Here is a 22,850-nt window from a genome sequence, read left to right on the forward strand (position 1 = left end):
TCGGCACTAGCTTCATTATACAGATCACTCACTGTGCCAACTATACCAGCACTGAGCACACATAAAACACAGTGGGATTTGACGGAGCTAACACAGGGAGCTTTCAAGTGGGGTGAGAGTGGCCTGGCACAGGGCAGCTGGTAAAACGCACACGTAAAAGGGACAACGAGGCACCGTTGGGCACAAATTGACATGCTTCATGGGCCTCCATCTGGGGTGAAACCCATCAAAGGGCAAGTTCTTCCTCGGTGACCAGAGTTCATTGAGAATGTAAGACCTGATTGCATCACCCAGAATTGAGATTTTTAAAAAAATATATTTTATTGATTTTTTACAGAGAGGAAAGGAGAGGGATAGAGAGTTAGAAACATCAATGAGAGAGAAACATCAATCAGCTGCCTCTTGCACAACCCCTACTGGGCATATGCCCACAACCAAGATACATGCCATTGACCGGAATCGAATCTGGGACCCCTTAGTCCACAAGCAGATGCTTTATCCACTGAGCCAAACCAGTTACAGCAAAGAATTGAGATTTTTGGCAGCTTATGTGCTTCACGGTGAGATTCCTGCTGCTTGTCACCTCTGCCCACCTTACATGTGAGATCGCGGGTGGCAATGTGTTAAGTCCAATGAGCATCTTCTCTATGAAAAATAAGTGTATCCAGTGATACTTAAAACTCTTATACTGCCAAAAGCCTATGGAAGGAGAACATTTTTACATCCCTCTCCATGATAACACAGATTTCCTAACAAGAATGTTCTGAAGATACGTTTGTATCTTTCAACTCAGTAACTCCTGAGGAAATACTCAGAAATGCACACAAAGATTGATGATAACACAAGTTTCCTAACAAGCATGTTCTAACTGGTGTTAACGCCTATTTGTCTAGCACCCTGAAGTTTGTAAGATTCAAGAGTTTTGATGCCTGCTCTAACTGGTTTGACTCAGTGGATAGAGCATCGTCCTATGAACTGAAAGGTCCCGGGTTTGATTCCAGTCAAGGGCATGTACCTTGGTTGCAGGCACATCCCCTGTGGAAGGTGTGCAGGAGGCAGCTGATCCATGTTTCCCATCAATGTTTCTAACTCTCTATCCCTCTCCCTTTCTTTCATAATATATATATATATATATATATGTGTGTGTGTGTGTGTGTGTGTGTGTGTATATATATATTTTAAGAGTTTTAAAGCCCAAGAGATCTAGCTTCCAATTCTGCCCCAGTCACTTCCTAGCAATGCACCTTTGGAAATGTTATTTATTTAACTTCTCTGTTTCCTCATCAGAAAAAAAAAAAAAAAGGCATGAGTGAACCATATACTTCAATGGGATACTGTGAGGATAGAATGACTTAAGAAGCCACACAAAGACAAATGTTCATAGCAATTTCATTGGTAATCACCCCAAAATGGAAAAGACCCAAATGTCTATCACGGGTGAGGAGCAAAACAAACTGTGGTATGTCCATACATGAGAATGCAACTCAGTGGTAACTTAGGAGTGAACTACTGACATACCAAACAACATAAATGAATCTCAAAATAAGTCAGCGGAATGGAAAAAGCCAGACTGGAACAGGCTAGAAAGTTGTATAAATAGAATCAGTGACAGAGCAGAGGACCAGTTGTCTGGGGACAAAAGGGTTGCACAAAGGATTACCAAGGAGCAGGAGCACACCCCTTTGGGGCGATGGGAAGGTTCCGCATCTTGAGGAGATGAAGGTTTCACAGGCCTCACACGACCCTGCGGTGTTGGGGGCTTAAATTATACTTCAGCAAAGTTGAAAAGTCAGGGGAAAGTCACAGGAGGAATGCAATGCCCCTTCACAGGACTTGGCACATAGTAGGCTCTCGAGCAAGGTTGGCTCCATTCTGGAGCAATAACGAACGATCCCATTAGGACTTCTGAGAAAGAACTGGAGAGGCTGCCAGGGAAAGGAGCCAGCACACGCAGCCTTTCTACTCGGAAGGTTTGCTAGAAGGCTCACGACTATTCAGAGCATGCTCTTCAGGAAGCATGAAGGAGAAGGAAGCGCGGAAAGATGAGCAAGGCTTGGTCTTTGCTCTCAAGGAAACACACGTAAGTATAATCTATGTGATGTAATCAGGTGTCCGAGGGTGGTACTGACAAACTATTGGCGTGGAGAAAGAGTAATTCCGACTGAATGGATGTCAAAAAGAAACAATTCCATGCCAAAACCGGTTTGGCTTAAGTGGACAGAGCTTCGGCCTGCGGACGGAAAGGTCCCAGGTTCGATTCCGGTCAAGGGCATGTACCTTGGTTGTGGGCACATCCCCAGTGGGGGATGTGCAGGAGGCAGCTGATCGATGATTCTCTCTCATCGATGTTTCTAGCTCTCTATCCCTCTCCCTTCCTCTCTGTAAAAAAATCAATAAAATATATATATATTTTTTTTTAAAAAAAAGGAAGAAGAAACAGTTCCAGGAGAGGTGGAGTCAGTCCTGGGCTAGTCCAGAAGCTGGGAAGTGAGGGTCCTGGGCAACGGCAGGGGGTGGAGGGAAACAGGCGAGGTCAAGGGCCACAGCACACGTCCGCCCAGAGATGAGTTGGGGGAGGGTCCGCAAAGGACCAGGTCACGCTGGGAAGAGCCCTGAGCACCGGCAGGAAGCTCCGTCTCATTCATCCAGGGGAACCAGCCACAGGGATCGGCAGGATCAGGTTTGTGTTTCACACAAACAGGTCCTAGCTGGAGGGCCATTTAGCAATTTGTCAAGAGCCCCAACATGCGTATCTTTCAACTCAGTAATTCCTGAGGAAATAATCAGAAATGTGCACCAAGATTTATGTCCAGCACTGCTTATCGCAGCATTATTTATATTAGCTCAAAAGCCCAAAATAACTTAAGTGTCCAATAAAAGGGGGACTGCTACATAAATTATGGAATGCTGAGTGATTAAATCATGTACAGCCATTCAATCATTATTTTGGGAAGATATGGAATGACAAGGGGGTATGCCTCACTCTACAATGTTCAGTTGTAAAAAAAAGCACAATTCAAAAATATACAGTGAGCATTCATTCGACAAATAGGTATTTTTTAAAATATATTTTATTGATTTTTTACAGAGAGGAAGAAAGAGGGATAGAGAGTTAGAAACATTGATGAGAGAGAATCATCGATCAGCTGCCTCCTGCACACCTCCCCACTGGGGATGTGCCCGCAACCAAGGTACATGCCCTTGACCAGAATCGAACCTGGGACCTTTCATTCCTCAGGCTGACGCTCTATCCACTGAGCCAAACCAGTTTCGACGACAAATATGTATTAATATCTACCATGTGCCAGGCCTTATTTTAAGTACTAAGATAGAGCGGAGGATCAAACAGCCACCGTCCCTGCCCTGTACTCATTAGAAGGCTTTTCACCTCCCAATGACAACAAATAAGGACACAAATAACAATAAGCAAACGTGCGGCACAAAAGAAGGTAAGAAATGTTATGGAGAAAATCAAGAAGAGGAAGGGATGGGGAGCTGGAGGGTAGGTGGAAATTTTAAGTAGGCGGTCCGGGAAAAGTCCACGGAGAAGGGGGTTCAGAGTTTGAGTGAAGTGTGTATCTGGGAGGACTTCCAGGTGGAGGAAACAAGCAGTGCAAGAAGCCCAGAGGAGGCCTGGGGGCTTCGGGAACCAGCAAGGCTGCACTGGCAGGACAGGCAGGACACATGGCAAGACCAGGAGGGCAGAGGGAGGCTGGGGTCACTCGGGGTGAGGGGAGCCACGGCAGTACTCTGAGCAGAAGGATGACATGATGTGTAGGGGGACAAGGGCAGAAGCACAGAGACCAGTTGGGATTTTTCTAATGTTTTGTTTTTCACCCCTAACATTGTATAATTGGGCATATGTTCATTTTATAATCAGAAAAAGAGGTGATTCAATTGAAGAAAATATAGTGTGGGTGCTAGGACGAGCATAAGGAAGCAGAGACAGATTAGGGAAGTGATTCAGATGATGAGTGGGGAAGCAGTGGGCAGACTGAGGAGGTCAGCAAAAATTACTCTTCTTAATAGCAGAGGAAATACACTGCAATGCAAAAAAAAAAAAAATACAGGAAAAGGGGGGGAAAAAAGAATCGCTTCATAATATCAACACCCTGGCCATCAATTTTTAACATCTCTGTTCATTTCCTTCCAATCTTTCTCCCTGTACATGCTTTTGTGTGTGTGTGTGTGTGTGTGTGTGTGTGTGTGTTTTCCTTAATCATTCTACAATGCCTAGAATGTCGTGGGCACTCAAATAGACATTGAACAAATAATGGTTGACTAGATGTCCCAAATAATTTTGTGTTTGGACTTGCTTGGGCCACATTAGTTCTATTATAAGCATTTCTAGAATTTCTAGGAGTAGTTTTAAGTAGGCTTGGGTGACGGAATGGAAACTGTGGGTGAGGCGAAGGCATGGTACAGGGAACTAAGGTGACAAGTCTGGCTATTTAAGAGGCCAGTGGAAAGCAACCCGATGAGGACGTTGCTGGGTTCCGTTCGGGGGACTTGAAGGGGTACACAGAGACGCCCTGTTGTCCATCTTTCTCAGGGAAACAGAAGGAGCTTCAGCTGGGAGATGGTGGCAGCAGGAGTAGTGGGGGAGGAGGAGGGGAAAAGGGGAAGAAGGTGAGCGGAGTAGAGGAGGAGGAGGAGGATAAGAGGAGAGGAAGGTAAGGGAGACAGTGGTGGGGGGTGGAGGAGGAGTGGTAGTAATACTTGTAGTTCTACTACTAATACTAGTAGTCCTACTACGTGCCAGACATCGTGCTAAGAGCTTCACACATTTTCCCTCTCCTAACCATCCCAGCTGCCCTTAGGTAGACATTCACGTGCTCATTTGATAGCTGAGGATGTTGCAGGCCTAGCGATTGGCCCAGCAATTCCAGAGCAGGGCCAGGACTCACTCCCACGACAGGAGGCCTTGTCCCATTAATTCTCTTTTCTATAATCAGAAGCTTAAAGTATACTCAGAAACCCAGGGAGGAAGTGTCTGAAGACGCTTTAGTTTTGTAGCACCTGTTTTCTGCTCACAACATTCAGGGATGGCCCTACAGCCCACCCCCCACCCCGACCCCATAAGGAGAAATATTTCCTTCCTCTTCTGAAAACACACTTTACATGTTTTCCAACTTGCATGATGACGTGCTGAGTTTTCACCTCGTGTGTATGAGCTGTCCTGCCTCCAAGGAAGAGGCTCCCGGAAACTCTTGCCCTGCAGCGCCAGCCGACACTCCGCACGGTCAGTGCTCGGCGCTCAGCAGGTGCTCCGGAAGGAAACCACGGACCAGCACCTGCCAGCCACCTGGGGCCCCGGGGAGGCCGCTGGTGGGAGGTGACCCGGACACCCTCCGGTCAGGTGAGGCAGAGCCCAGGCAGACAAGCACTCTTCAAAGATGGGAACCGTGGGCAGGTGACTTGGGTTGGGTGGGCAGATTAGTACGAGGAGATGAGGCACATTTTCCTTTCCCACACGGCTTGGCACCCAGCAGGGTCTGCCCACTGCTTGGCCCGTGGGCCAAGTTCAGCCCACGCGTGTGTACAGTCGGCGCATGTATGGTTTTAGTTGATTATCATTTTAATTAGTTACTATCTTTTATAATGTGAAAGGGTTTCACAAAAGATTATGGGTTTCTGTAAGCAGTCCCCTTTGGGCAGGCCAACCCTTTAGAGTTTCCCACAGCCTTCCCCCTTCTAGTATGTCCTTGCCATTCACCCCCCCCCCCCGTCACCTCGCCCCCCCCCCCCCCCCCGCACTGATGGGGCAGCCTTAGCTGCAGACCTGGCCAAGGGCGGAGTGCATCCGTCCCCAGAGCGCGGGGTGGCTGTACTCACCGGCACTCAGGGTCGTGAACTCCAGGAAGCGGTATTCGTAGGACACGTCTATCTTGGTTTCCACCTGAGGCCTCTTCAACGTTGAATAGATATTTCCAGGCCGTTTGTCATCGTGTTTCTCCAACTTGTTTAATCGGCAACCCATCTCAGCAGCTGCCAACAAGAGGGAAGTAAAGGAGTGGGGGGGTTGAGATTTTATTTTTAAACACCATAGTACAACAGACCCCATCATCTCCCTGAAGACGACATAAAGCACCTGGGCCTTTATGAAATATAGAATATAATCCTATATGATAAAAGGCTAATGTGCAAATTGTTCCTTCGACCGGGAGTTCAACCAGGGGGCAGGGCTGGCCGGCCAACCTCCTGTGCCCCTCTCCCACCGCCGGCTCCACCCCCAATCGGCCTCCTCCATCTTGATTGGGGGTAGGGCCCCCATCGAGGTGGGCCAGCCAGACCCCACTGGTACATGAATTCGTGCACCAGGCCTCTAGTTTAATATATGACCCAAACACTGGAGACCCTGCACTCAGTACTGGGGCTGGCTCCTCTTCCTGTTAAGATATCAACACCAGCCACCCTGTGATTTATGAAATGACACCAAAGCCTACCTGCTCTCTTTTTCCCCCTCTCTGAGGAAAATAATACCTCACAGTGCCTCAGTTCCACTATGATTCAAGGACGTGATTTTAAATCAGGATCTGAAAAGCAATACGGTGCATTATGGTGTCAGCCCATCAGAATGAAAAGAAAAAAAAAATCCACAAGAGAGATGTGTCACCTTCGCTGAGCTTGCTAGGAGAAAATAATACGTTGTTGTCACCATTTCCAAACTCCAAAGTCTTTCCTACCCTGGGCAGGAATTATTTAGACAGGAATTCATATTCATAAAACATCTCTAAATGGGGAAGGTAGTGTTTTTTATGAGCCTCGTGTAAAGGCCCAGGATTTTTCTCTTTTTTTTTTTTAAGACCAAACCACAGGAATAATACCATGCTTCCACGTTCTTAGAAAGTCATTTCAGCCCAAAAGAAAAACTGGCCGAACACTAATAGCAGGGCCAGCGAAATTGGAAGCAGAAACCCACGTCGATTAGAGTGGAGATGTGTAGCTACAGTTTGAAAAGAAAATGGAAAAATGTTAAAATAATGTGCATATTAGGGTGGCCGAGCTTTCAGTCTTCTGTGAAAAGAAAGCAATGCAGGTTCTCTGTGTGTTTGGGCAGAATGACATTCATGAAAAGACTTTTTTATCCTCCTCCTTCTCCCCCCCCTCGCCCTCCCCACCAAGACTTCAGTGGAAGATATTTTCCTTTTTGTGCACTGAGCATGACCAATACTCCCCCGCTCCCTGGGGTACTGGTGCTGCCATCAGAACATATTTCACAGAAATTTTAACTGGCCAAGAATATCACAAACAGAAACGTGGTAACCGCTTCCTTTCAGAGATAAGAATTTCCTTTTGCTCAATCCATTCACGAGGTGCCCAGCTTCCTAAGGCAATTTGGCAAGCTCCAGAAAAACAAAATAAAGCTCAAAAAAGGTGGGGTGGGGAGTGGGGGCGATGGTGGTGGTGGGAGAGAGGGTGGTGTAGCGACAAGCAGGCTATACTTTTCAGTAATTAAAAAAAAAAAAAGTCTGGGAGGATGGATGAGAACAGGAAGGCTTACTTATGCCTTAATAAGGGAACATTAGCGTCCAAAGGGCCAGAGCAGACATGATTTATGTGCAATCTGCATGGACTGATTACTTGTAAAATACTCTCGTTCTGCAGATTTAATAGCTGATTTGTACAGAGGCTGCATATTGAACTGCTGAGAGGCGAGCCAGCTGGCATCTGCTTCAACGGAGCAGAAGAAAAGTGGACATGGGAGGCCCCTAAGTCTCAGGGACCAGGTAACCGTGGTGAGCTGAGCACGGCTGCCCCAGGAATAGAGCTGGAAATAACCCAGAGGCTCGCCAAGCCACTCACTTTCTTTCTTTCTTTCTTTCTTTTTTTTTTTTTTTAATATATTTTATTGATTCTTTTTTACAGAGAGGAAGAGAGAGGGATAGAGAGTTAGAAACATCGATGAGAGAGAATCATTGATCAGCTGCCTCTTGCACACCCCCCACTGGGGATGTGCCCGCAGTCAAGGTACATGTCTTTGACCTGAATCGAACCCGGGATCTTTCAGTCCGCAGGCTGACGCTCTATCCACTGAGCCAAACCGGTTTCGGCCAAGCCACTCACTTCCTAAGAAGGACTGAGTGTCTGAGGATCTCCAAGAAGAAACCCCTTCCTCAAAAAACTCTCATTCCTGCTCTCCTGTTAGGTAAAGTCTAGCATGAGAGCTTCTTTTATTTGTTTATTTATTTTTATTAGAATTGCTCTAGCTGCGCATCTCCTTGGAAACCACAAATATCTCCATGAGAAGGGCAACAAACTAAGCCCCGGGTAGCCACTACCACTTGAGTATGATTTAATTTCTTTGATGTAGGACAGGTTCCCTGACAGCAGGGGAAAAAAGGAGGAGAGAATTGCCAAGATGACTAAGAAAGACTCAGGCAAGGTTGGGGCAGATGGTGGTGATGGTAAAAGGTGTACGGAGGAGCCTTAGAGAAACTCTCCCATTTTAAAACGTTGAGTTAATGTTTCAATCTGAACTGGAGGTCTCTGCCCACGTTCACCCCCAAAGGACACTGTGCTTGCCTCGCAGGGTCTGATGCAGCTCGAGGCAGATCATCCATGACCATGGTCGGCAAACTCATGAGTCAACAGAGCCAAATATCAACAGGACAACGGTTGAAATTTCCTTTGAGAGCCAAATTTTTAAAACTTCTTCTAATGCCACTTCTTCAAAATAGACTCTCCCAGGCCGTGGTATTTTGTGGAAGAGCCACATTCAAGGGGCCAAAGAGCCGCATGTGGCTCGGGAGCCGCAGTTTGCTGACCACAGATCTATGTGCTCAGACAAAGGAAAAAGAAACAGTACCTAGCAATAGCAAAACTTAATAGCAGTGACTCATCAGGGGGGTCTGAAACTTTAGAGATTCATTTCTTTGGCATGTCTGCCACCCTGGGTAAGCAACGGCTCTTAAAGCACAGCTCTCTCTGGACAGGGAGATAGGGGAAGACATTACTGGCCACCGAAACCGTAGTGTGAATGTGTACCTCTTCCTCTTCTGTGTCCAGGGCCCTACTCCCGGCACACGTGTATTCCTTTCAGTTCATTCCTTCGTTTCAAACCAACCCCCAACCTCTGTCAAAACAGAGAAGGCTTTTATGTCATTCCCAAAATATCTATATTCAGTCACTACTATGCTTAACAAGTCACCAAAATGTAGCTTCCAGGAGGAGGAGGAATAAGATATATGATAGTGCCTTCCATGACTATGTAGAGTTTTGTAAACTTTACTGTTCCCTACAGGAAGCTCCCCAATCATGCTCACATTGGAGTCCCACAAGGGGCTTGGGGCCAAGGTTGGGTAGGGGGAACTGTGAGAGGAGGAAAGAGTGACGTGAACAGCTTTGCCCGGTGCAGGCAAGATATTTCCGGTGTGGCTGTCCCTTCCCTCATGCAGCCATTCAGGCACCTCTTCCTCGGGGGTCCACGTCTCCGGCAGGGCAGAAGGTAGATGATATATGTGATGGTTTTTAAATCTGTCCCCCCAATCCTCTGACACTCCTGCCGCTCAGATGTGGTCCATATCACCTGCTCTCAATCTGCCTGACCAAGAGAACATGGCGGGCGGGGTGACACAGAGCTAGCTTCTGGATCCGGGACGTAAGAAACTGGGAGCATCCGCTGCCTGCTTCTCGGGATGCCTACTCTTGGAAGCCAGCCACCATGCCAGGAGGAAGCCCAAGCTGCCCAAGGAGAGGCCCATGTGGAGAGGAAGCCAGAGCCAGCACCAACGAGCCAGCCACCTTGCGAGGGAGCCAGCCATCTTGGAAGTTGGGCCTCTGCCTCCGTTAAGGCCACTGACACCACCACGTGGAGCAGAGGCAAGCTGTTTCCATCCAGACCTGCCAAAAAAACTGAGGATTCCCGAGCAAAACCCACCATTGTTGCTGGTTTACTCCTCTGAGGTTTAGGATGATTCAGCATGCAAGCTGTCCCTTACACCCCTAGCTTGCTCAACATGACCACGGCCTGTCGCCTCTTTCGTCAAGCACCAGCTGAGGTTGGCCTCCACCTAGTGACTCTGTTATTAGCCATTCAACCTTGGGAGGGCATCTGGGTTATTCCCAGTTTAGGTTGATGCACAAAGGGCCTAAACACATTCAGGTAGAGATTTTTATGAGGCATTAGTTTTCTCCTCTCTAGGACAGTGGTCGGAAAACTCGTTAGTCAACAGAGAACGTGGCTCCCGAGCCGCGGTTTGCCGACCGCTGCTCTAGGGCCATCCCTCGGCGAAGTGGGCTTGCTGGGTGGCACAGTAAGTGCTGGGTCCTGTTGATGAAGAATGGTTCCCTTTACACACTCAGGGTGGCCCGATGCTGACCCCACCGGAGGCATGGAGGAAGAGGAGACCCTCTTAGAGACCGCCAGTTCGGCCCTTCCGCCTCCTGATGCCACCCTGGGGGCATCCGCTCACTGAGTGAAATTATGAGCAGCAGTGCTGTTCGTGCCTAATTCTCCTTCCGTTGTACTGTAGTTGTCTGTTTCTGTCGAGGGACACATGCTAGAACCCACCTGTGTGTGACGAAGTTTCCCCCAGTACTTTGCTGGATAGTCCGTCCAACCCCTACAGCTCTGCCCTCCAAACTCCTACAGTCACAGCACACTGATACCTAACGTGAGCCAGGTTACATATTTTATGTGCAAGTGGATCGCTGGGTCAGCTTCGATGACTTGACAATCATTCCGGAGGCTTTTTTTCTTCTTTGTATACCCGCCTTCCCGGAAGACATCCCTGCCGTTGGGTCTCAGAGCCTCCCAGGGATGACTCTATTTTCCTCCCTCGTCAGCATCCAGTTCCTAATTACTCCGGCCTATTTCTGCCAGACATTGCAAATAACTAGGAAGCAAAGACCCTTTCAAGTAGTGATGTTCTGGAAAATCAATTCTTTCTGAATCAAGTCTAGAATTGGGTGCATGTTTGATATATGGTGGACTAGCTTCATGCAGAAGTTGTGGGCTCTATGAGCAGGGAACTTACGTTCCAAATCCATACCTTCCATCACTCATTCAATGTGCATTTGTAAAGGCCTGCTTTGAGTCAGGTACTCGATTAAGAAATATAAAAATGGGTCCGGCAGGCATGGCTCAGTAATTGAATATCGATCTATAAACCAAGAGATCACTGTTTGGGCACAAGCCCAGGTTGTGGGCTCAAACCCAGTGTGGGACATGTAGGAGGCAGCTGATCAGTGATTCTCTCTCATCATTGATGTCTCTCTCTCTCTCTCCCCCCCTCTTCCTTCTTATTTGAAATCAATACAAATATTAAAGAAAAATGGGAAGACCAAGACTTGCCCTCAAGGAGATGGCAAGTGAAAGGAGGAGAGAGACAATGAACAGATGCACGTGGTGCCGGAAGGCTGGCTATTCTGGACCAGAGGTCTGGGCGGGTGCAGGGCATTCGGAGGAAAATGGCTGCGATATAAGCAGGGAGCACAGCACCACGGACCAGGTTCCGAAGAACGCTGTCCAGCACTGGGGCACGATGCCCTGTGTCTTGTTAAACGTCGAAATTAAATTTCTTCTTTTATTTGAGAAGGGTTCCTCATTTGTTTCTGAAATGCTTCCCAAGGTGCCCATAAAACACTGGGAAAACCACTTCAGAAAGGATCGCCTCCTTAAAAGATGATTTTTCAGCGCGTGTTTATAAAAACTGGAGTTGAAAGGCTCATTTTTTCCCCCTATCAACTAGCATGCACGCATTTAAATAATGGGGGCAATAAATGTAGTTATATTTTCAAATACAAATTAGTTTCATTAAGAGCGAGCCCTCATTTACCACACTTGCCGCTAATCTGAGGCAAACTGTAAAGCTAATTTTAACAATTGCCAACAGCTCGTGACAAGCAACCAGAGACAGGGCAATTATGTGCAATGACTGCTGGATAAGCTGTCAAACTCATTTTTTTATTTCTACACTCGAATCCCGTGTTTGAAGACTGAAAGTGTGTTTATAACATCGCTCAGTCACCTAAAGTCAGAACTGATGATCCAAATTTAAGTATTCCACATAATAGGGGTGTCTCTCTCAACCCAGAAATGTAAATGGAAACTTCAAAACTCAGCCAACTATTCAGAAGGTGTCAAATCTTGATATCCTACAAACGTAATCTAAGACAGAAACCCAAGGATCACTAAAATTTACCGTTGACAGTGGTTCTGATTCAATGCCAAGTAAAAGAACCATCTACAGGAAACAGTATTATTGTAGGGTGCCACTTAAAAAAATAATAATAATAATCCTCACTCTAGGACCATGGAGGGCAAACTGCGAGCCACATGTGGCTCTTTGGACCCTTGAATGTGGCTCTTCCACAAAATACCCTGGCCTGGGCGAGTCTATTTTGAAGTAGTGTTAGAAGAAGTGTAAGTTTAAAAAAAAAATTGGCTCTCAAAAGAAATTTGTATCAGTGTACTGTTGATATTTGGCTCTGTTGACTAATGAGTTTTCCTACTACTGCCCTAGGAGATGTTACTGATTTGAGAGAGCGAGGAAGGAAAGGGGGGTGGAGAGGAGAGAGAGAGAGAGAGAGAGAGAGAGAGAGAGAGAGAGAGAGAGAGAGAGAGAGAGGAACATAGATGTGAGAAAGAAACATTATCAGTTGCCTCCCATACACTCCCAAAACAGGGATTGAACCTGCAACCTCAGGAGAGACCCCGAGTCTGAACTTCCCAGTTAAGCTGCTCTGGATTCCCAACTCCACCCTGTGAGATAATAAATGTTTATTGTTGTTTTCAGCTGCCAAATGTGGGAGTAATTTGTTATACAGCAAAAGATAAGGAATACAAAGGGTATTTATCAAAGGAAAACACTTGCTTACCACCCCACCCTCACACTGAAGTAGGTATCTTATGCAAACTACCTTTCTGTTCTCCCACCTGTCTCATCACAACCACCCTCCCCTAGAACCAGCCCTCTCACGTGAGAACTTGCCCCACAACTCAGCCCCCGCCCAGGCCTGTGAATCAGAATCTGCTTTTTACCCGGTGGTTACGTCTGAATCAAATCAAGTCTGAGAAACCCTGAGCTAGGGAGGTGGCTCTCAGGGTTGGCTGTTTTCAAGTCCTGCTGCCCAGGCATTTGGGGGTGGGGACCAAGGCATACGTATTTTTTAAAGCCTCCTCAGTGAGTCTAACGGGCAGCCAGAGTGGGCAATCTGCCTGCCACTCTCAAGTTCACCTTCTTCACAGCAGAGCAAGAGGGTTGGATGCAAAGACTCTGGACCCACGTCGTCTGGGTTCCGATCCCAGTGTCTCTACCTTGAGGAAGCAACCTCCCCTCAGTTCTCTCAGCTACAAGATGGGGATAACTGCAGAATCTACCTGCAGGGTAAGGATTCAATAAGTTCATATTTCACAGAGCTAAGGAGAACGCAGGCACACAGAAAAAGCGCTATAAATGTTAACTATTCTAAGTACTTTTTAAAAAAATATATATATTTTATTTATTTTTTTACAGAGAGGAAGAGAGAGGGATAGAGAGTTAGAAACATCGATGAGAGAGAATAATCGATCAGCTGCCTACTGGGGATGTGCCTGAAACCAAGGTACATGCCCTTGACCAGAATCGAACCTGGGACCTTTCAGTCCGCAGGCCGATGCTCTATCCACTGAGCCAAACCGATTTCTGCTATTTTAAGTACTTTTATGAGCATGACTTGCTACCCACTACGAAGATTCCGTTTAACCTGCCTATACCCACAAGTACACCAACTCTGAAAAGAGTGCTCATCAGATGTCCCAAAACACCATAAGAATCCCCGAAAGACTTCTCTAAGTGAATGTTTCAATGAACAGGCTGCTTCCTTATACTCCCTATGTCCGAAATTTAGTGATATAGGATACGGTCAAGTTCCATTAACCAGAGGTTGAGGAAAAACTTCATCCCTTGCCATCCAACGATTGTGGATGATGCCTATGACAACAAATTCTCCAAACCTGAAGAATTTGGGAGATATCCCGGAACACTTGAATGGCCACTCCAAAAGCATTTTTCCTCCCAGTGAAATTCAAACTAAGGAGTGTCCTCAACACAGCACACACACACACACCACACACAAACACGCACACACGCACACCAGTAGAAGCTGATAATCCTCTGCCAAGGATAAATGCTGTGAAGGAAGGGGTCTGCCTATGGAACAACAAAATGGGGCATTTCCGTTGTAAAAGGCAAAGGAATCTGCCAGCGAGCTTCGCTTCTGGTTTGAAAAAGCCTGAAGGGCATGGCTGTGGGAGACACACACCACTGTAACACCATTTCACAAAGTTCGTTTAAAAGTGGGTCGGTACCAAGCAAGCTGAGCAGAACACGGCTGATGCTGACTTTCCGCCTCTGGCTGGTCCCGTTCCCCACACCGGAGGGCTGGTGTCCCCTTCGCTGGGGACCTGATTCTGGAAGAGTGTACAGCAGAGAGGGGACAAAGCCACAGCACCATGTCCCTCCCACCTCCACCTCCCAGGCTGCCCGCCCTGTCCAGCACTCCGGACACCGCAGGGGTAGGCCAGACCAGCAATACCCCAAAACGAAGCCCTTAAGTACCCCAAATGGTGTCTCCTCCATCTCCGGCTTGGCAGGCAGCCATCACGCGTAGAATGCGACCTGATTTTTCTAGCTCTTTGGCTCTGGCCCCGCTGAGAGCGATTTTTTCTTCCTGAATTCAGCCCAGGTAGGGAGCAAGCCACACAAATGCATATTTAAAAGCTGAACTGAATTCTTATTTGGAGAGCAAGGAATTAGCGGGGCTCAAGCCGCGGCCATGGTTTGCCTGCTGGACTGATCTTTTCAGAGAAAGCACCTCGGTGAAATGTACAATTGATCATAGAGGAAAGGCCCCTTTGGGGGCCCAGGAGGGGGAAAAAAAATAATTTATGTCAAAAACTGAATGTGAATGAGAGGAGAGATCACACACATACAACCTTTAAAAAGTAAACATGAAAGGAAAATCTGGCTAAATTTATCTCTGTCAGTAAAAAATAGCCTAAGCCTTAGCCAAGTGTGTTGCCAATTCTTAGACTGAAAAGAGACGAGAGAGATGCTTACTATAGAGTAGCACTATCAAAAAAACTTCTAAGGGCAATGAAAATAATCTGTGCCACCCTAGCTGGCTTGCAAAGTGGTTAGAGCGTCGGCCCACAGATTGAAGGGTGGTGGGTTCGATTCCGGTCAAGGGCATGTGCAGGAGGCAACAAATATATGTGTGTGTCTCTCACATTGATGTTTCTCTCGGTGTGTCTCTCCCCTTCCTTTCCATTCTCTCTAAAAAAAAAAAAAAAAAAAAAAAAAAAAAAAATCAATGGAAAAAATACTCTCAGGCCCTAATCTGTTTGGCTCAGTGGACAGAGCATTCGCCTGCAGACTGAAGAGTCCCAGGTTCAATTCCAGTCAAGGGCATGTACCTTGGTTGCGGGCACATCCTCAGTAGGAGGTATGCAGGAGGCAGCTGACCCATGTTTCTCTCTCATTGATGTTTCTAACTCTCTATCCCTCTCCCTTCCCTTCTGTAAAAAGTCAATAAAATAAATTTTTTTAAAAGAAAGAAAAAATACCCTCAGGTGAGGATAAACACACACACACACACACACACACACACAGACACACACACGTTTATCTGTGCTGTCCAATTCCGCAGCTAATAACCACATGTTGAGCACTTGGAAGGTGGTGAGTGAGACTGGGGAACTGGATTTCTAATTTTTTTTTTTTTCATTTTAATTCATTTCCATGGAAATAGCCACAGGTAGCTAGTGGCTACTGTATTGGACCGCTCAGCTACAGACACCCAAACCAAACAGCTGGCAACGTCTCATTTCCTACAACGAAATGACAATCCTAATCAACCAATAGCATCTTACATGGTCACCAAAATCAGTACCGCTCTACAGGCCCTACCTGCCCCAAACTCAGCAAGCTTAAAGCAAAAAGGAAAAGGACTAACGACAGGGATTCGGGTGTGCCACTGCCTGGGACTGCGTTCTGCCTATCCGGTTTACTTCTCTCATACGATGGCTTTGTCGGCTTGGCGATCCGTGCTTGTGAACGGAATATGCCTTTGGGAAACCAGAATGTCAGTCTCTCCCCTTGAAGTCTGGGAAACATCAAAATGTGAACTTAGGGCAACTTACTTAACCTCCCTAAGCTTCAGTTTCCTCGAGGCTAAAGAGCAGATGATAATAGTGCTGGCCTAGCAGCAGGGTTAAAGTCGGAGACTACAGCAGGGAAAGTGCCTACCAGTGCCTGGCGGAGTAAGCAGCTGGCAAGTGGTCACTGTAATTATTATTTCATAAATAACAATAGTAAAATCTGTGATAAAATAAGAGTGGTGCTGCTACTACGAAAGTTTACAGCCGGCCAAGTTTTCCATCACCTTGAACCTGCTTCCCGGGCCACGGAAAGCGGCATCACGCTAAGGGTGCCGGGGGCCCTGACGTCTCGCCACTCACTGGGCATCTCCAGAGAGGTACTCACCCGTGGGTACCAGGAGTCACGAGCATCCATCAGCCAACGTTTACTGTGTCCCTACTCCGTGGCAGGCGTGTGCTAGGCCAGTGGTCGGCAAACTCATTCGTCAGTAGAGCCAAAGACCAACAGTACAACGATAGAAATTTCTTTCGGGAGCCACGTATTTTTCAAACGTAAACTCCTTCTGACGCCACTTCTTCAAAACAGACTCGCCCAGGCCGTGGTGTGTTGTGGAAGAGCCACACTCAAGGGGCCAGAGAGCCACATTGTGGCTCGCGAGCCGCAGTTTGCCGACCTCGGTTTGCTAGGCCATGGAGGAAAACAGTCCGCAGAGCGCACTGCTTCAAGACTCTTCACCCTCTGCAATGTGTGGTCCCCAGGGAGACACCTCGGGGAGACGTACACACCTCATCCTGGGGCCCCTCCCAGGCACGGAGGCTGCATTCTTGCTTCCTGGACCAGCAGAGCCCAGGGTCAGCTGCGGGCCCACAGAGAGGAACGGAGATGTAAGGGGATCGGAGGGGAACCTGCGCATTTTTCTCATCAGGGACAATTAAGGGGGTGTTGACAGGCCATGTTTTCACTGACAGGCCAAACCACAGTAACAGGAAAGCTGGTCTGAACCTTCAAACGGCCAAATCCGATCTTCCTCGCAAAGCAAACACAACCCCTTTCAACAAGCTGCCGGAGCCGGTGAAATCCAATGGGACCGTCCACCAAGTTCACGCCAACCAGACCGGGAGTCTCCAAACAAGTTTAGCGGAACTCTGTGGGGTTCAGGGGTTACTGTTCTTTATATAGAAAGCGCTCCGTCAATCTTCTTTCACAACCAAGTGTACATTCCCCTATGGAATTCCCTTCTCTGAAGATTTCTACAAAACAAAATATCCCTCTGATTGTCGGCCATCATTTCCCTGTAAACGCCTTTCCCGGCAGAGTTGGGGATTTCTCACAGTTCCTCCACCTTTGGAAACAACGTGTTCCACATATGCCTTTCAGCACAACCATTATTGCTGGTCTCATTTTTGATTCTTATAAGTATATTTCCAGTAGGACATGATCTCACTCATCTAGGGGAAATGGTGAACAACATAGACGGATGAGCAAGAACAGACCCAGAGACCAGGAGCCATGGGTCAGACTGTTGGACCTCAAAGGGAGGGTGGGGATAAAAGGGAGAGATCAACCAAAGGACTTATGTGCATACATATGAGCCTAACCAGTGGTCAAGGACAATAGGGGGGGTGGGGGAATGAGTGGGGTTGGGGGGTGAGGATTGGAATGGGGAGTTGAGGACAAATATGTGATACCTTAATCAATAAAGAAATTAATTTAAATTTTTTTTAAAAGACAAGAAAACAACATGTTCCATACAGTCTAGGTGGGCCCAATTTCTGAAGAACACCAGTTAAATCATGCCTGTATTCTAAAACCTCACACTTGTATTCTTGATGGTGGGAATGTACAATCGTATAAGCATGTTGGAAAAAGGTCTGTTCGCTTCTTGGGAGGTTCTAAGACATTTACCCACAAGAAATGAGAACATATGCATAGCACCTTTATACACAATATGCCCCCCCAAAAAACAAAACAAAACAAAACAAAACAAAAAACTGGGAATAAGTCATGTGTCCATCAACAAAGGGATATATAAACCAATTGTGGCATAGACATAACCTGGACTATAACTCAACAATAAATGAAGAGATCCAGTGACTGAACACTCACCATGAATGAATCTCAAAATCACGCGGAGGGAAAGAAGCTTTCACACAACACTGCAGAATCCCACTTACACGAAGTTCAAGATCGGGTTCAAGGAACCCAGAGTGAGAAACAATCAGAGCGGTATTTGCCACTGAAAGGGTGGGGACAAGGACTGACTGGAAGTGGATGAAGGGACTTTCTAGGATGATGGTAATAGTCTCCTTTTTAATAGAGACAGTAATATGTCCCTTCAAATGCCAAAAAAGGTGGGGAACCTTTTTTCTGCCAAGGGCCATTTTGGGTACTTATAATAACATTTGCTTAATTCACTTAATATAAATTTATGTTGCTATGAAAAGAAAGCTCCTAGATTTATTGAATTTCGAGTCCCACCTGTGGTTGCCTTGGCAGGGCCAGACCAAACGATTTCAAGGGCCTTCTACGGCCCACAGGCGGGAGATTCCCCAACATACAGGTGTAAAAGTCAGTCAACATATTACACAAATGTTACTCTCCAGATTTTTGCACTTCACTCTACATATATGTAAATCATACCTTAAGAAAATCATGAATATACATTGGACTCTAAGTCATAAAAGGTGTGAAATGTTTAGGAGTGACCTGTATCAAAGTCTGTAATTTACTTTTAAAACGACTAACACCGCAAGTCGGACTGATGACGGATAGAGGGATGAATCGGTGCAGAGACGGGCAATCAAACCCAGGTAGCAAAATTACAGGCCCTCGGTGTCAGCATCGGGATGGTCACTGCTGTTGCAACTCTCCCACGTTTTCCAAAATGACACGGGCAGGGGAAAGAGTCCCAGTGCTCTCTCCTGAGCCCACCACATCCAAAAGTTGGCAAAGGCACGCCTGCCCACCCAGCCACGGCCCCCACACCGTCTCGGCGCTGCTGAAAAGCGGAAGATTGCAAGAACACGGGCAGCTTTACAGGAACTCCCATCACTCATGCCAAAGATTTTCTGCCTGTTTCCCTACAGACAAAGCAACGATTTGAACGTAAGCCAAAAAAATTCCTTGTCGAGAGGGAGAAAAAGGACACACACCGGCTTGTCTTCCCAACGGGATCTCCTTCAGTTCCTGCACCCCCATCCATGAGCTAACTGCCCAACACTCCACTTCCATTTGCCCCAGGTCCACGCAGCCAAAGACAAACAAAGAAAAACCAACCCCGGGCGACCTTGCTCTGCAAAGGATGACGTCCCAGCGCTCGGGCCAGATACCCCACTGGAGGCAGAAGAGGATGCAGAGCTCCTGAGGTTAACGTGATTTCACCGAGGTTAGCGCACACATGCACCAGGAGCCCCAAACAACTTGTTGCTTCATCCCTCCTGCGGCGGTTTGGTGACATCTGGGGTCACTCGAACTTAGTGGGGGATTCGGATGTTCAGAGGTACGTTTCCAGGAGCCCCGGTGGCTGGGGACACGTGGGGTGCCCAGCGTGAGCCACCCGCAGACCCAGAGGTCACTCACAGCACGCCGGCCTTCCTTCCTGGCAGGCAGGGCCTGGCTTATCCTGAGATGACACACAATAGCAGGCAGGGGCTGGAAGACGCCTGGCCGGCCTGCCAGCCCAGCATCTGAAAACAGCTGTACCCATGACAAGAGGCTGTGGCTGGAAACCAGGGCAACCACTCCAATGGAGGGATTGGTGCCAGACTTTTTTGGGGAAGGAAGGAAAAAAAACAAACACTTTTTGTTTGTGTTTGTAAGCCCCCCTAACAAACTCACTGACACCACCCAGCGTCCCTGGGAACTCCCCACAGCCACACAGGGCGGCCCGGTGTGTGCAACTGGGTCTCACTTGCACTTGGCCTCCAGGCTGCTCCTGCTGCCAAGCCCAGCGCCACAGCCTAGGTGAAGGGCAGGCAAGCAAGCCAGGGCCGTGGCCCTGGAGGAGGGGGGTGCATGCCTGACAACTGGGTTTCCTAAAAATACACGCTGTCACCGCCCCACCCTGATCCACACCCACCCTGGAGCCCCTGGAACCTAGGGAAGTGGGTTGGGTGGAGGGAAGAAACCCCCTCACCAAGGGGAAATGCCCGTTTTGTTAGCGCTGGGGACTCCCCCGGTGCCTGGTGTCTGAGCCTCTCCTGGCGGCGGCGGTGCTTCCTCTGAACGCGTCCGCTGCCACCCATCCATCACTCCGGCCCCGGGAGGGAGCAAACCCAGCTCCTGGGCTCACGCAGAAGGGCAGCCGGAGCGCCTCCACCCCACCCCACCGCACCCCGCTCTCTCTCCGTCCTGAACCTGCACCCCTGCGCGGCCAGCGCCAGCCTGGTCCCTGCAGCCTTGTCCTAGATCCACCTGTAGCCTGGAAGCGTCCTGTCCCCCCAACTCCAGCCTGCAACACCCACGACCCCCACCCCCACCCCCAACCCCCAACAGATTGCTCGGGTGCCTCCCCGCACAGCGCGCGGGGGTGATTTTTTCTCACCAATAAAGTTGGCCGGAGACCGGTCCGACCCCATGCAAACTCCGGCCGGAGCTGCGCGGGGGGAGGGGGAGCTGCCGGTCGGGGGGCAGGGGGAGGGGGAGAGGAAGGGTCCTCCCGAAACCCCGGCGCCTGGGAAGCTCCAGCAACCTGCCGGGAGGCGCCCCGCGGGGCTGCCCCCGGCCCCCGGAGCCCTGCAGCGGGGCCACATGGAGAGATGGGCGGGGGGAGGGTTGTGCCCGCTACACCCCCAAAGCCCGCCGCGCGCCCACCTACCGTTCCGGACTCGCCGAGGCGGAGAAGGCGCGGGTGCGGGCTCCCGGAGACGGTGTGCTGCGTCCCGGGAGGAAAGTTTGTGCCATGCAGGGGCGGCGGCGCGGGGAAGGCGTGGGTGAGCGCCCGTGGGTGGGTGGAGGCGAGGGGGGTTGGCGGCGTTGCGCCGGGCCCGGTGTCCGTCCCTCCGGCGATGCGTGCGCCCGTCGGAGCCCGCGGCCGCCGCGCTCCCGCTCCCGCTCGCTGCGCCCTGCGCCCGGCGCGCTCAGGCTCCGGTCCCGCCGCGCCCCCGCCGCCGCCGCCGCCGCGCGTCCGCCGGCTACACTTCCTCTTCCTCTGAACTCATGTGCAAAATATGCCGCCGCGCCGCATCTTCGGGGACGCCGCGCCGCCTGGCCCTCACGGCGGGCCCGCCCCGCGCCCCTCCGCGCCCCTCCGCGCCCCTCCGCGCCCCTCCGCGCCCCTCCGCGCCCCTCCGCGCCCCTCCGCCCGCGCCGCCAGCTCCACGCCGCGGGCTGCAACCTGCGTGTGTGCGGCCCAGGCGGCCACCCCGGCCGCGACCCTGGGGGCCGAGGTTAGAAGCTCACGCGCCCACCCCCTCTCCTCCTCTCCAAGGCTCTCTGGGTGTCAGGAGCGCTCGTGGGATACTGGGAACCCCTCCGATGTTGAGCTGGGATGCTGGAGGGCGAATGCTACCAAGTTCCTGTAGCTTAGCTATTGGCATTGATGTTATTGTTGTGACTATTATTATAAGGGGACGGGAACCGACAGCGGACATAACCTAATTCATGGTCTACGTTTTCTGGTGCTGATGGCTGGAGGTGGAGGTCCTTACGAGAGGATCGTTTCCCCTCCCCATTCCACAGGTGGGCCGGTCCCCAGGGGGCCCCGGTGCTGCCTAAGTTATTATGTGTTGGCTGTTAGTGCTTTGGGAGAGGAGTAATGTCACTGTCTTCTTGCCAAGCCCTATGCCCCCAATGTAGGGTGTCCAAAAGGTTTGAGAAGATCTGGGGGGGTGGGGGTGGACCATTGACTGGTATCCTATTTGGCTGCCCAAGAAGGAAATTCTATAAGTAAAGGGCCAGCCCAGGGCTACTTTGGTAAAGTGAAGGTGTGAGGCAGTCAGTGGGCACATTATAAGAAATGTTCTTGGAACTATTCAAACGAAGCAAAACTCCAGTGTAGGGGCTAGGAGCAGGAGCCTTAGAGCCAAACAGGCTTGGCCTCCTGGCCTCCCTGTGTGCTGGGTGACTTGGATAAGTGACTTCACAGCTCTGGGCTTGTTTCCTCGTTTGTCAAATCGCACTTCCTCCTGGGTTGTGTATGTGAGGTGTTTAGGACGCATTCTGTAACTCAGCTATGAGCATTGATGTTATTGTTGTGACTTAGAATCTAAGGGGACTGGAACAGACAGCGGACATAATCTAATTAATGGTCTACAGTTTCTGGTTTCGAAAAGAGGGGGGGTCTTGGGCGTGGAAGCCCACAGTGTTACAATGAGGCCTTCTGGTACTCATCACACCTCCCCAGGAGGTAAGGAAGTGCTAGGTTGCTTTCAGGAATTCTGGTTACCAGAGCTTCTCAGGGAATTTCTTCCGTGTTTTTCTTTTTCCACACCCATCCCAGTTCGCTTTTTCGTTTCCCCCCCCCCAACACACACACACCAGGGTTCTTGTTTTTGTTTTGTTTTTTTGTCCCTTCCCCTTTCTTCCCCACCACTTGCTGGCCTCAGGCACCATACCACCACCTCCTCCGGTCTCCCCCACTCTCTGGCCTCCCTGGGCTTGCCATCTCGGAGAAAATGAGACCAGGTATAGGCCCAAGTCCAGGTTCAAGCATAGTCTGTGGGGACAAGCGCCCAGGGCCACCACCGATAGTTCGGAACACCCACGTATGAGGCCTAAGGGAGGGGTCTTTTTTAAAAATATATTTTATTGATTTTTTTTTACAGA

The 22,850-nt window shown here is 49.2% G+C and overlaps 1 protein-coding gene across 1 annotated transcript in view; it reads right to left on the reverse strand.

The window, feature by feature from the left end:
* RFTN1 (raftlin, lipid raft linker 1) overlaps window positions 1-21,209 on the reverse strand; it is a 171,778-nt gene extending 150,569 nt beyond the window's left edge. Inside the window, exons 1-2 of the mRNA XM_036431567.2 lie at window positions 20,902-21,209; window positions 5,836-5,988 (exon numbers count right to left, since the gene is read on the reverse strand). Coding sequence (XP_036287460.1) covers window positions 5,836-5,980 — 145 coding nt within the window. The 5' untranslated portion in view covers window positions 5,981-5,988; window positions 20,902-21,209. The remainder of the gene's footprint in view (window positions 1-5,835; window positions 5,989-20,901) is intronic.
* Between the last annotated feature and the right edge of the window lie 1,641 nt (window positions 21,210-22,850).

This window comes from Pipistrellus kuhlii, unplaced genomic scaffold (assembly GCF_014108245.1).
Source record: "Pipistrellus kuhlii isolate mPipKuh1 unplaced genomic scaffold, mPipKuh1.p scaffold_m20_p_11, whole genome shotgun sequence".
Lineage (NCBI taxonomy): Eukaryota > Metazoa > Chordata > Mammalia > Chiroptera > Vespertilionidae > Pipistrellus > Pipistrellus kuhlii.